Genomic DNA, 12,981 nt, shown 5'->3' with positions numbered 1-12,981 from the left:
TCGACAACTCGCTCTGTTTGCCCACGAATCTCGGAGGCTTCCTCTCGACTTAGCAACGCTAAGAGTCGCGACGCGGGGAACCGTTCACGGTTTGCGAAAAACATCGTCGTTCACCGATTTTTCAGAAATTTTCACTGATAATTATCACGTGAGAAAATATTGAAATTAAAGTAAATTCTGCTGTAGGACTTTAAATATATTGGATCGTCCAACAAATTCGTGCCATAAGTTAAGTGCTGTGAAGAATATACCTCACTCGTTTTACACTTCTCCTCTTTTTGGCAAAGTCATAAAATCTCTTCGGTTTTTCATTAAACTATTTTTAATATTATTTCTTATAGAGTCGATATTGTCAAATTTTTTACCCAGTAAAAAGTATTGTAATGCACGAAGCAGAGGTAATCTGAGGGGGCAATGTCTGGAGAATACGGTGCGTGTGATAAAATTTTCCAACCGAATTTGTGTAATTTTTTTGAGAAATTTTGTGCCACATACTGTCTGGCATTATCGTGGTTAAAAATTACTTTGTTTCGATTTAAGAGTTCTAGAAGTTTCACTGCTGTTGCTTCCCTTAAAATTTCTAACTACAACTATAATACGTATCTGAATGAACGGTTTCATTCCTCGAAAGTAACTCGAAATACGAAACCCATCGCGAAGAGCATAAACGTATTAGACGACCTAATACCACGAGATAGAGACTCGGCAGACTGGAAATTTTTTACGAATACACCGCGAAACGACATTGCCGCGAACGTTTAGGCACCGTTTAACGTCACTAATGCCCGAAGCGTTTAAGCGTTGCAGCACCCATGCGCAATCTATATCGCGTATCTAGTCGGAAAATCACAACACCATTATGCTATGATCTCGTTGCTCTCCTTCTCGCTTTCTCTCTGTCGACCAACAATACTCCTCTCGCTCTAATGTTCCCTTTTTATGGCGCACGATTCGAGGCTGCCCCCGGGATCGATTTTACTTCGCACCATGGCACTTATCGTACCCCGTTACGGTGGAGCATTGCTTTTTATGGCGGTCCATGCTAGATGTTCCGATCGCTCTCCGGTTCTCTCGCTATTTTCTTCCCTCCCTTAACCCACCTCGAGTATCCACCGCCGCGCGATCCTCCGTCTGTTTCCCTGTCTTCTCCTCTCTCGCCGTTTCAGAATCGCGGAATTAAAAGTATGGAAAATCGAAGGGTGATCACTGTTCGAGATGTCAGTTACGAACGCGAACAGATGCTATCTGAATTTATTTTTGATGATACTAGATCATCCCCCTCTGCTGTCGTTTCGTATTGGAAAGTATTTCATGATCACTGTTCGAGATGTCAGTTACGAACGCGAACAGATGCTATCTGAATTTATTTTTGATGACACTAGATCATCCCCCTCTGCTGTCGTTTCGTATTGGAAAGTATTTCGCTTCTTCGTCTGAACACGAAGTTAAAGATCGTTACCGTTCTTTTTACGGAATTTCGGAATTTTGTTCAACTCGAAACGAAGTAAATGTAAGCATGCATATTTTATTCCATCTTTTTTTTTTTTGTTTCGTGGTACTCACCATTGCGGCAACTGGTCCGGTTCGTTTCGAATGCCGCAAATGCTCCGTATATTCGTGCAGGTGGGTCGGGTAGGTGGTGAAAAAAATCACGTCTGCATTTACATAAGCGCCGGTATAAACCACTCGACAGAAATCCCGACATAAAACTCAAACAGGATCCCAGCACGGGACAGCACATCCGTTGAATACGCAATGCCCGTATGTACAGGATGTACTGTCCCTCCCCGAAAAAATGCTTTTATTATTCACCAGTGAGTTACGATACTAAGATACACCCCCTACGTTTACACCTACCGACTAGGTTTACGCGAACAATCTGTAGATATTAATTTGGAAATATTTGAAGAATTACAATAAATATTGGACGAAAACTGGTGAATTAATGTACAAAATATGTAATAAAGGTAGGAGGATGCTGAATCGAGATGGGAAAAAAGCTTGCACGTTGGAAGAAGGGTTAGAAGCAAAGGGAAAAAGGGGCAATAGAATGATTAAGGAAGGTAGAAGATAAAATTAAGAAAATTAGGCAAAGTGAGTGTGTGAAAAGTACGAAAGAATGTCTGAGATTAGGGTTCCCTTTAATAGTACCACCTCTAACTTTCAGGGCGACTTTCACCCCTTCACTGTTAACGATTGCCAATATAAAAAAATACCAAAGTTTCATAAAAATCGGTGATTATCGCTTCAGGATGTTCCCTTGCAAGTCCATTCCTTGGCATTAAGGATAAATATATTAAAACTATGCATTACTATTCCACGTGTCAACACATAAAGCGACGGCCACATTCTAAGATACCCATTACGCGGTCACGCGACACATCTACGATAGGGATTAAACAAAATAAGACCGACAGCGTTTTATTCTTCATAGATAAATCGCGCGGGTGCAGGCTCGTCATATCGCGGTCGATCCCGAAGTACGTATAACACTCGGAGAGAGCGATGTTCACGGCACCTGACAAGAATTTCAAGGCGTCGCGTATCCTGACAAAACGATTTTCGAGTCCCTCGCGGATCTCCATTGTGCTCGTTGGAAGCCAGCCACCCTTATGATCCTCGTTTCCATGGCTCTTTAGCATTTCCGGCGTATCGTCCTTTATGCGGACACCGGGAATCCTGCGCGCCCCCCTTTCTCTCCGCGCGGCTACAGAAAAAATTGACTTTTAAGCCGGCAATAAAAACGAAAAATGCGAAATCTTTGATTTTAGTGGCGCCTCAGTTCCCTCCTATACGGCGACAGTTGGTCGATGCGTATAACCCTCGCGGCAACCTTATTTCTCTTATAACGCAAGCCAAGCACGTTCGTACTTCGCCACCATTTCCAAATCTCTCTGTGTGTGTATGCGTGTAGTATAGTCGCGTACAACGCGTAGTAGGATCACTAGGAAAATCCTGTGCGGATTTTATTCCGTTGAATTTTAACGCGCATTTGTTATACCGCGATACTTGTACAGTTATCGAAGAAAATAGTCGAATTTTGATTATAAGGAGAATTCCGTTCGAGCGATAAAATCGTTGCTTTTGTGGAAAATGCGTGTGAACGACGTCGGTCATATCGTTTGGGAAAGATTTCGATTCTAGTATTCAACGTCTGCGAGGGAAGGAAGTTAGAGCAGACTCGGCGGTAATCCAGGTACGATGTAGCGTCTGCGAATCGAGTGGAAATTTACATTTAAAGGACCTCGAAGACACTCTCTCTTTCTCTCGGAAGCTACGGCACCGGTAGCGTTTTCGCAGCTTGTTTTTATTTTCTCGCAATTTCCTCGACGGGGCAGAACGGAAAACGGTCTTAAAAGGAATTAGCACGCTTTACTACTCCGCCTATCTCCCGACAACCCTTGGCCGGAGTTTCTTCAAATCTCTGCCATTTTCGAGCCTCGTCATACTAATCTTTACGACTTTGCTGCTTTAAGGAAATATTCTTCGAAGGAAAAAATAGAACGTGTACAAGGTGGTTTGCCTAACGTGACCACCTGGATTAGTTTCGTTATCGCTGAACCGATTAAATAATTCCTATCATAGAGAATATGGTTTCTTTAAGAATCTTCAAGATGATGACCTGAAATTCTTTTAAATAACTTATCAAGGTCACTATTATTTTCATAATGTAGAGATCTTTAAATTGCCCAATGGACAAAAGAAACTATAGGATTGTACATACAAAAATTGAACGTCACTATGAAAATTTATTTAAAAAAAGAAGAAAAAATCTGAGATCATCACTTTGAAAATCCTTTGAAACAAGAAGAATTTTAATCGGTCCGCTAATAACAAAAGTAATTGAAGCGATCGCGTTAGGTGAACCACCCTGTATATAAAATCCTTCAAATTCCACATGCGTTTTATCCACTATATTATTCAAATGCTCCCTGTTCACAGATTCTGCATAGGCGACAAGTTCTTCCTGTGCGAGAACAAAATCCTCTGCGAGTACGACTACGGCGAGAGGTTGATCTTCGCGAACATGGCGGTACATCCGCCACCCACGGCTACGTTGGCGCACATCAAGAGACAAGTGACCCATCTTCAACCGGAGGTAATTCGCTGTTTAACATGCTCACCATCTGACACACTCTTCAAAAACACCGTCACGTGTTACAATCATCGATTACGTTTCGATCCCCCGCGCGATCACCATAATCCCATCGAACACAGGTTGACATCCTTTGACAGCGATACCGCTATAAACGTGCTCGATATCCCTTTTCCGTTGCAAATATGTATGCTGACCATGCAAGCGTATCGGTTTCCCCGCGTGGCGTTGACCCCGGGAGCTGCTTTGAATCTGCTCGAAATTACGTTCCATCGGATGTTCTCGAAGGATGAAAACTCCTCAAGACGTAACCCCTTAAGGTGGGTTAAAGTGGCAGGTCGCTCGTCCTGACCCTCTCGACAACAAAGGACTCCCCCGAGGCTTCAGCTATGCTTTACCATCCAGCTAGCATCTTACGAGTTCGGATATCGCGTGTCCTTATTAATTAAGCCCCGGCCTGTTAAGCAAGCCTCATCGCATACCTTAACGATCCGTCGTCCTCTTCAACGGGGTGTGGAACGTGCGAAAGAATTTCTACTCTTTGAATAAGGATTCGACGGGCGTCTTAAGTGGAATTACTCGGCGGAAATTTGCGAATAACCTTGTGTCACCGTGGTTCGTGAATGAAGGAAAGGGGGGAAGAGTATTTTGAGAAGATCGTCCGATGATTAAGGCGTGAAGTTAGAAAAGATGTTTCGTACCGGGTACGAAGGAAATCTGTTCGCCGTCGAGCATCCTCGAAGGCTGTATAATATAGACCTACAGAGGGTTGCTATACAAGTTGGAATTATGAACTCGTCGCGTTAAGCCGTTTGGGTTTCTTGATTATCTTAAGGCAACAGCAGTGCCTCGAAACAATATCTTAAGCTCTTGCCGTACGGCGGACCTCGGCCTGTCTGACCCGAGGAGGATCCGATCTACTTAATCCGACCTCCGTCTTGCAAGGATGTTTACGTCCCCTTGCATGCCTGCGTCACGTTCCGTAATTTACCAAGTGCAATATTTACCGATCGACTACCGGCTACCTCTTCATTATACTCTGCTTAAGATGCCTCGAATGTCTAAATTGAAAAAACACTCGCCGAATGGCGAGGTGTAGTAGTGGGATTTTGAAAAAAATATCACAGAATAGTTCTCCACGACTCTAATTAACCCTCGGAAGGCGAATGGTTTTAGGCGGTCGCGAGAGACGAATGCAGGGTCGCTTTGACCCGTAGCAAAATTTCTATTGCACGCGGGTTTCAAGAAGGAATTGGGTATAACTTTGTATTATATTTTATATTTTTCTGGGTTATTTTCATTTAATACGTAAAATAGGTGTATTTCCTGTACCAAACGTAATCTGAGCATTCGTCGTACGCGGATTAATAGCTATATTGAGCACATCTGTTGCACACCGTATATTCTTACACGTTCTTTCTTTCTTTATTTTACCATCCCTCAATCCAGACAAACCACACAGAAATTTCCAGGACACGTTCAGTCAAGTCCGCCGAAAACCTTAGGTGGTCATGCACCCTAATCTCGAGCATTCAATCCAAACACTCTTCTCTCCCATCTCTAACTCTAGAAACTCAGTCACTGGCTATAAGCAATCGCTCCTTCAAGGTCAACAATATTTCCCCCGCAATTGCTTCATTTTTCTCCGGCCTCGTCTTAATCCCAGTCTCGTCGAGGGGGGCAATTCGCATAATTGGCGAAAACTATCGTTAAGGAAGTTTCAGGACAAACTTTTAAGACCGGTCGAAGTGGCTAGATTGCCGGCGCACACGCGCGAATTGTACGCATGCACAGAATAACGAGGTCCCCAAGTCCGATGATATCAGCCTCGGCAGCGTGTACTACTTATAATATGCAAATTTCCTCCCCTTACACCGTCCTGTCGGGCGAGCTGCGTGTAATTCAGGGGTTGCTAACCCTTGCGACTCTATTTCTACACCACGTAAGTGTTCATGTTCTTGGGAACGCTGCGTGCGAACACCGGCTTCCGTGTGCGTGGAAGGGCTGCTAGGAGCGTTGCGTTTCTCACCGTGCCTGAGTGTTTAGTTCAATTAATATCAGTTTGCACGTACGCCCGGCGAAGTGGGAGTGGCGGTGCGCGGCGGAATCCGCGTGTTGGAGAAAAGAAAACCGGAGAAGTCGGCGGTGGTGACCGCCTCGCTCGAGAAAGTAAGAGAAACCGTGTAGGAGAAATTACGTGCGAATGCACGAACCTTCGACCGACGATTGTTTCTCGCGTACTGAAAAGAAATATCGCCCGGGACGTTGTAACGCATAAATCGCTGTGTCGCAATCGCATAACGATTTTTACCCTTTTAACACGCAATCACGTTTAGAAGGTTCGACGATATTGTAGTGGTGAACACGAACGTAAATGGTAATGCTCGGTACGTGGCGATAAAACGCGTTGTTTGTCTTGTGCGTTTTCGCGATTTCTCACGCGTGTACATATGTACGTTACCTGGTTCGTTCACGTCGAGGATCGAGAGCCACGGGTTCAAGAGTAGCAGAGTATCGATTCTATGCCACGGTTTACAGCTGAGGGTTATAAATGACCGATGCCGCGAAATAACGGAGTGGCAGACTAATGCCAATAATCACCGCGGCATGCTAATGTCGTTCGCGCATCTATTAGGCTAAGCCTGATGGATCCCTCTTGACACGGTCGTTCTTGGAGCGTGAATACCTTCGATCACGGAGAACACTCGAAGGTGTTCAGCCGTGGGCTACACCGTTCTGTTTCCTCGATGAACGCCGCCGTGACGTTTAGCATCTGAATGGAAAAGACGATCTTAGGGGCAGCTGGCCTATGGTGCTTCGTTATACGCGTCTCTGGTTAACCCTTTATGCTCGCGCTTCACACGTGCGCAATAATTGTCCAATCGATGCAATTTCTTTTAATTACTTTCTCTCACTTTCAATATCGCGCTATTCTTTCTATTATGGCAAAGAACGTAAGTTAGAGCATTGTATATGATAGGATAAAAATAAAATTCACCATTTTTGGCACATCGAGGTGAGGAAAATGTGAACGTTAAAAATTGTCGCGAAGCAACGTGAAGTTGGTAAACACACTTGTTACAAAGAAGAATAATTTTGAAAATTTATCACATCTTTAGATGGAGTACAACTACTTACGAGAGATAAGCTAGCATTCGAGACGCGTTATCAATTGATCGACTAATTTCATTATCGCGATATCGATAAACTATCTATCGTCGAGAGGTACGTTCCACTCGACGGTGCAAAAAATCATGGGAACGGATTGGGTGGAAAGGACGACCAACAGGAGTTAGGAAGGAAAGGGATGAACGGACCCTCGAAAAGAGGCCTGGCTCGTTGCTGGAATTAGACGTCGCGACGAAATGCAAAGTGGTAGGCGCTATCTCGACTTGACAAAATCAAGAGCGTAAGAAGGGAGAGGCGTTAAGATTCTTAAAAACCGCGAAGAGGGTGCTCATCCCGGTGGTGGCAGCTGCCGCCCTAGCGCTCTCCTTAAGCCGTGGCTATGGGAATGGCGAAGTTGCCCCGGCTGGAGAGAGGAGAATGGTAGTTTTTCTGATTGCCTGAGAACAGACAGCTGTCCCAATCTTTCTCAGCCGTAGCACCCAAACGAGGAGAAAGAGGAGAAGGAGGATCTCTCGCCGGCTCTTGTAAATAATGCCCGACCGTGTGCCGTTTACGAATAACTCGAGCGTGCCAAGTGATCCTAGGTAAGACCGGTAATGGGGGGTGAAGGTGAAAGAAGGAAAGAATGGAAAAAATACGACGGTCATCACCCTCGATAAATTCAATTACCATCCTCGTATCCCTACGTTTCTACGGTTTTTTCTTCTGCCTGAGAGAGAAAAAGGAAACGTGTCCCGTCTGAAGAGATACGCTCCCGTGGTTTCTCTCATCTATCAAACGTGTCACGCGGCTGTTTAAACGCGTTTAGGAAGAGCCCCCCGTTCGATAGGCGAACTTTGTAATCGATTCGAGATCGACGGGTGACGTCTTTTTATCGCGCCGCGACAAACTTCGTTTCAACGATGTAATCTTTCTCTCTCTCTCTCTCTCGCTTTCTCTGTCCTTCCAACGATACAACTGTAACGCGTTTAAAAATTGGCGAGAAGTCTTATTTTGATCTAATTTTCCCCTTGAGACTGTGCGGAACGCTGGCGTGAGAAAGGGATAGGGGCGCGAGAAGAAGCTGAGAAGGAGAGAATGAGAGGGAAATAGGGGGAGGGAGTTCGAAACGATTATCTGAGTTTTAAAACAAACTCTCAAGTGTCTGCAAAGTCCTCCGCGAATCAGAGGGTTGAAGGAGGTGGAACTAGGGAACGAAAGGGGAGGGGAGAAGGAGGTTGCTGAAGATAATATGCTAATGCCAAGACGGAGACTACATGGGAATTTAAGAGGATCAATGTGCAGTACGAGATTCGTACGGCGAATAAGGTATTACAACGTCTTCTATACTTCTTCCAGACGATTAGACCCTCGAAAGTTCGTGGAACGTGCACAGGCGACCTGAATTAAATTAAACTTCTGGGTATACGTCATTCTTATTGGACCCAGGTGTACCGAAGCATGATGTGCTCGATGAAACCATTACTTACGATTCCGCTGCGTGAATAATATCGAACTATCTAACAGATTTTCCAGAAAACACACAACGATGAAGAAACTTGCACGGATCATCGGGCACGTACGTCGCTTTTGTTAATGAGCGTATTATTAGATGCACCGAATACTTCACCGAATTTCACGTAAACCTCCCGCCTAGATCCTTGCACAATACACGCGGGGAAAGCTCGCATGGGAAAGCCCAGGTTGCGCGCTATAACGATTATTACTCGTACTGCGTGGACTTACTTCCATGCAACTCCGCTTGTACACGACAGGGAACCTCGTTAACATCACGTTTAATCGCCCGACCAAAATTCCACAATTTTCTTCTCGACCACGAGAACAGGTCGTTAAACATCAATTCCAACTATTTCGATGTGTCTCGGCGAGACAACGGTAACCAGCGAGGTTCGTGTTCATTAAGAATCATTAATCGTGGGTCCGTATTTCACGGGTGTAACAGAAGAACTCCTGGAAAACCGAAATGATGAAGCACGTTAAGGAAATCCTCGCCGATATAATAATCCCCGGGTAAAATAGCGAGGTTCACGGGGGGCGCATTCAGGTTCTAAATGATCCTCTCCTTCGATAAACGACGTGGCTAATTCTCATCTCGTGGCCGGGGTAGCGGATAGCCAGGGCAAGAATCGAGGTTCGGGTGCGGCGAATGGTTGTGGAGAGGGTGGCGCTAATTTTTGCGCTTAAGAAAAGCGGCACCGTGGAGGAACTAGCTCGCACCTGGCCGGTTCCCAGCCGCAGGAGATCAACGGACAAATGACACGCGATTCTCCTCGCACCCCGGGAACCCCCCGATTCTCCGCATTTACCGTCAGTTACAAACTGCCCTCACCTTCTCGTCGAGTCGCGATTAATGTCTTATTCCTGGCCGAGGCGTAAAGATCCGTTTACGCTGACGCAGTCTAGCTACGCTACGCGGAGAAAAAAGGGATTGCGGATCGATTTGGAGGGGAATTACGTGAAGGTGTGTAATCAAAAACGCGCGACGTGAGGTAAAAGGAATATTAACGAGGTGTCGGGTTCGTAAGACTCGTGGAAGTTGGTACATAAGGCGTTAGGTCTGTTGGACTTATGGAAATGGGGCGTTTGGTCCATTGGATTTATTGAAGTTGGCGTTGAGTCCTTTGGGATTATAGAAGCTAAATGTTAGGTCGAGAATAGGATCTGTATTTTAGGAAGCTTTATTTGTTGGGTTTATGTCATAGGTTATGGTCAAGATGAGACGAAAATAATTAAATTTCTAACAAAGGTTAATTTTAATTCTAGCTGTTCTTACCTGCCGCAGTATTAATACAGTAAATGAAGAAAAATCGTAATGCAAAGGGTTAACCGTCACAGCCAACGCTGTCTTCTCGCTTTCTTTTATCCTCGTAAGGGCTCTTTATTGTTCTTCTAAATCTACCACACACTTATCAAAATTCCCACAAAAGTTGATCGTTAGACAATTGCAAAATTTCCTCGGCAAGATCTACATTCGAACGATATTCATCCGTTATCTACTTGACAGCATCCTGTTCCAGCAGGAGCGATTTGCAGAGCGCGTGCCGTTTGATTACAAAGACGGCAGTAAATCCACGGGACAGTAATTCCTCCTCTGGCAATTGTAGATAAAACTTGAATAAGTCATAGACTTAATTTAACCCGTGGTACCGACCAACAGCGGTCCCGAGCCTTCCACGGAGATTTCTTAATTACGTGCAGGCTTCTGCACAGGGGGATGGGGTTGGAAAGAAACGGAAAGAGCAAACGGCGAGGTTGGAAAAGGGACAAAACGGAAGGGCGTTTGTATCGAGGAGAGAGAGAGAGAACGAGAAGGAGAACCATCGTGCTTCTGCGTTTGTTCGCGAATAGCTAAAAAGGGGTTTCTCTTCTTGCGGCAAGAAGATTTAGAAATTCTTGCCGGAGGGGGGAAGAGAGAAAGCCGCCCTCCACCTCGGTGATAAAGCATTTCTTCAGCGACGCTTTGTCATTTTTATCGTAATTATTTACGGGCTAATTACTGGCCCCCGCAACTCCGCGCGAATTTTTCACCGTCGCCCTGCACCTTGCGACTTTTCCAATTATAAAAAAGGGTAAATTTGTACGAGAGGGTCCTCTAAGTGTATCACGTTCGAAAGAATTATTAAACAGTCTCTTTCCTTTCGCAACGTACACTTTCAGCAACCACTTTTGTCGACGCGAAAGTTACCTCTCCCCCCACATGCGTGGAGGGAAATCATGAGAATGGCAGGTTCGTTCATCGCGCGAAAGTTAGGATGATCAAGTTGCGGAGTAAAATCATGGTAAGGGAGGAGAAAGATCTCGCGAGTTTTGGAAGGGCTGTGCCGCACGGTCTGCCGAATTTTAAGCCTGTATAATTTAACACCTTTGCCGGCGAAACTAAGAGAAACTGATGGTGAAGGGAGGAACGGGAGCTAGAGATACGAAGTTTGAAGTTTTCAACGGCACTTACCTATCCTAGCGGCATCTCTCGCTCCCCGCGGTATCCTCAACCACTCCCACAAGCGTTCTTTCTCTTTCTCTACCCTCTGTACAGTTCCCGGTGAATATGGCTCGCAGATAGAGAGGACGGTTAAAGACCGTGGAGACAAGTGGAGAAAGAGAAAGAACCGTGGAACGAAAGAGAGGATATCGAGAGAGAAAAGATAGAAGGAGGAGGAGGAGTGGCGAGAGAGGAAACGCCCAAGTTGAGTTGTGCACCGGCTGAGCTGCGAGAGAGGATACAAGTTCGTTCTTCTGGTCTTTTGTTTTTGGAGTAAAGAAGCGTAGAGACGCGGCGCGGCGGCGGAACGTGAACAAGAACACCTTGTGTTCTAAAACGAATTCGTTAGCGGCGTCAACCCCTTTCGCTGTGCGAACGCCACCCTCTTCGACGGAGTTTTAAGTCTCTGTCGTGAATAATTGTACGAATCAGATTAAGGCGTTGCCCGGTCGATTGATTGCGAATGTAATTATGCCAGTTCCACTTCCTTTCCATCTGTTCGCTGTCCTCGAGACACGCCGCTGATTCGAATGAACTTTAAAACTGTTCCAACTAGAGAAAAAAGGAACACTCGTTAACACGTTTCTGAATACACTATCGCTCGTAAGTTTAATCGCGGGATACAACAGTGCGGTGTAATTTGATTCGTTTCATTCAGGTCGATGAAATTTCTATTTTTTTAATCAAATTCAAGGTTCTCTATCGAATTCAACAGAGTGAAGTTTATCATTTTCTTAAATATAATTAATTTTTCTTCTATAGCTGCTTTCACTTTGACTGTATTGTAACGAACACGATTAACCCTTTCACTATAGACGATTACACGCGACTATGGTCGTTTGCGACAAAACTTGACGACCTTTGATAACCTTTCGCCATTTTTCCGGCAGCTTGCGAATACCATCGCGATAGAAACTCGGTGACTCTAAATCAGTTACATGAATCAAGTCGAAAAGAATTCATTTTTACACATATTTTTACTATGTGATTGTTCTTCGGCAGAGATGACCGTAGCGAAAGGGTTAAATTTCCGAGCGGTGGTCCTATAGCCACACAGCAAGCATATGAATATTTACGCACGTTATAACTCGAGGATCCTTCTGTATTTCAGACCATATCACCGCAGATGCAGGTGAACGGAGAGACAACCCATAACCACAATGGATACGCGGCGCCGGCAAGCTCGAGCGCCCATAACATCCTCACATCGATGAATAATTTAAACGGTATCAATGCACAAGCACCTTACGATACCAAATGATAAACGAAGTAAACGCCGACCGTATCGATCGTATCGCGGGTGCGTTGCCAAATTCGTTTAACGATACGGACGTCTTCTATCAACATTGTCGCTATCGTAGAGTAACACTTCGGCGTTTCGCTCGTTACTAAAAAGTAAAAAGTCTCAAAAGTCTGCTTCCACGTTCCCGGTTCGTATCCAGAATCGACAAGAAAAAAAAAAACACTCGAACCACGGAACACGTAGATGCAAGTTAAAAAACATCGTTCTCCATCGGCGACTTTATATCTCTCCAAAAAAAAAAAAAATCTACTAGACGGTACTCTAATAAAATCGTACCCCGTAACATCCTAACTTTCTAACGAATTCCGGTGAATCATCTAAGCAAATTCACCTGTGCAAGTGGACTGACTCTCGTTCGCGCGCGAATTTATAAAAAAAAAAAGGCAAATATATCTATATACACAATATCTACTGTACGAATCGAGTCGGTGCGCGCGAAACCATTGGTGCTGTTTAGACGAAGTTTAATTGTTC

The 12,981-nt window shown here is 44.8% G+C and overlaps 1 protein-coding gene across 1 annotated transcript in view; it reads left to right on the top strand.

Annotated features, from left to right (window-relative positions):
- Positions 1-12,465, top strand: part of LOC108572745 (LIM domain only protein 3-like) — a 43,034-nt gene extending 30,569 nt beyond the window's left edge. The window contains exons 4-5 of the mRNA XM_017935023.1: positions 3,943-4,099; positions 12,316-12,465. Of these exons, the coding sequence (XP_017790512.1) occupies positions 3,943-4,099; positions 12,316-12,465 (307 nt within the window). The remainder of the gene's footprint in view (positions 1-3,942; positions 4,100-12,315) is intronic.
- The last annotated feature ends 516 nt before the right edge of the window (positions 12,466-12,981 follow it).

The sequence above is a fragment of the Habropoda laboriosa genome, unplaced genomic scaffold (genome assembly GCF_001263275.1).
Source record: "Habropoda laboriosa isolate 0110345459 unplaced genomic scaffold, ASM126327v1 scaffold22, whole genome shotgun sequence".
In the NCBI taxonomy this organism is placed as follows: domain Eukaryota; kingdom Metazoa; phylum Arthropoda; class Insecta; order Hymenoptera; family Apidae; genus Habropoda; species Habropoda laboriosa.
The sequence above is the reverse complement of the archived record's forward strand: the minus strand, read 5'-3'. Positions and strand labels throughout refer to the sequence as shown.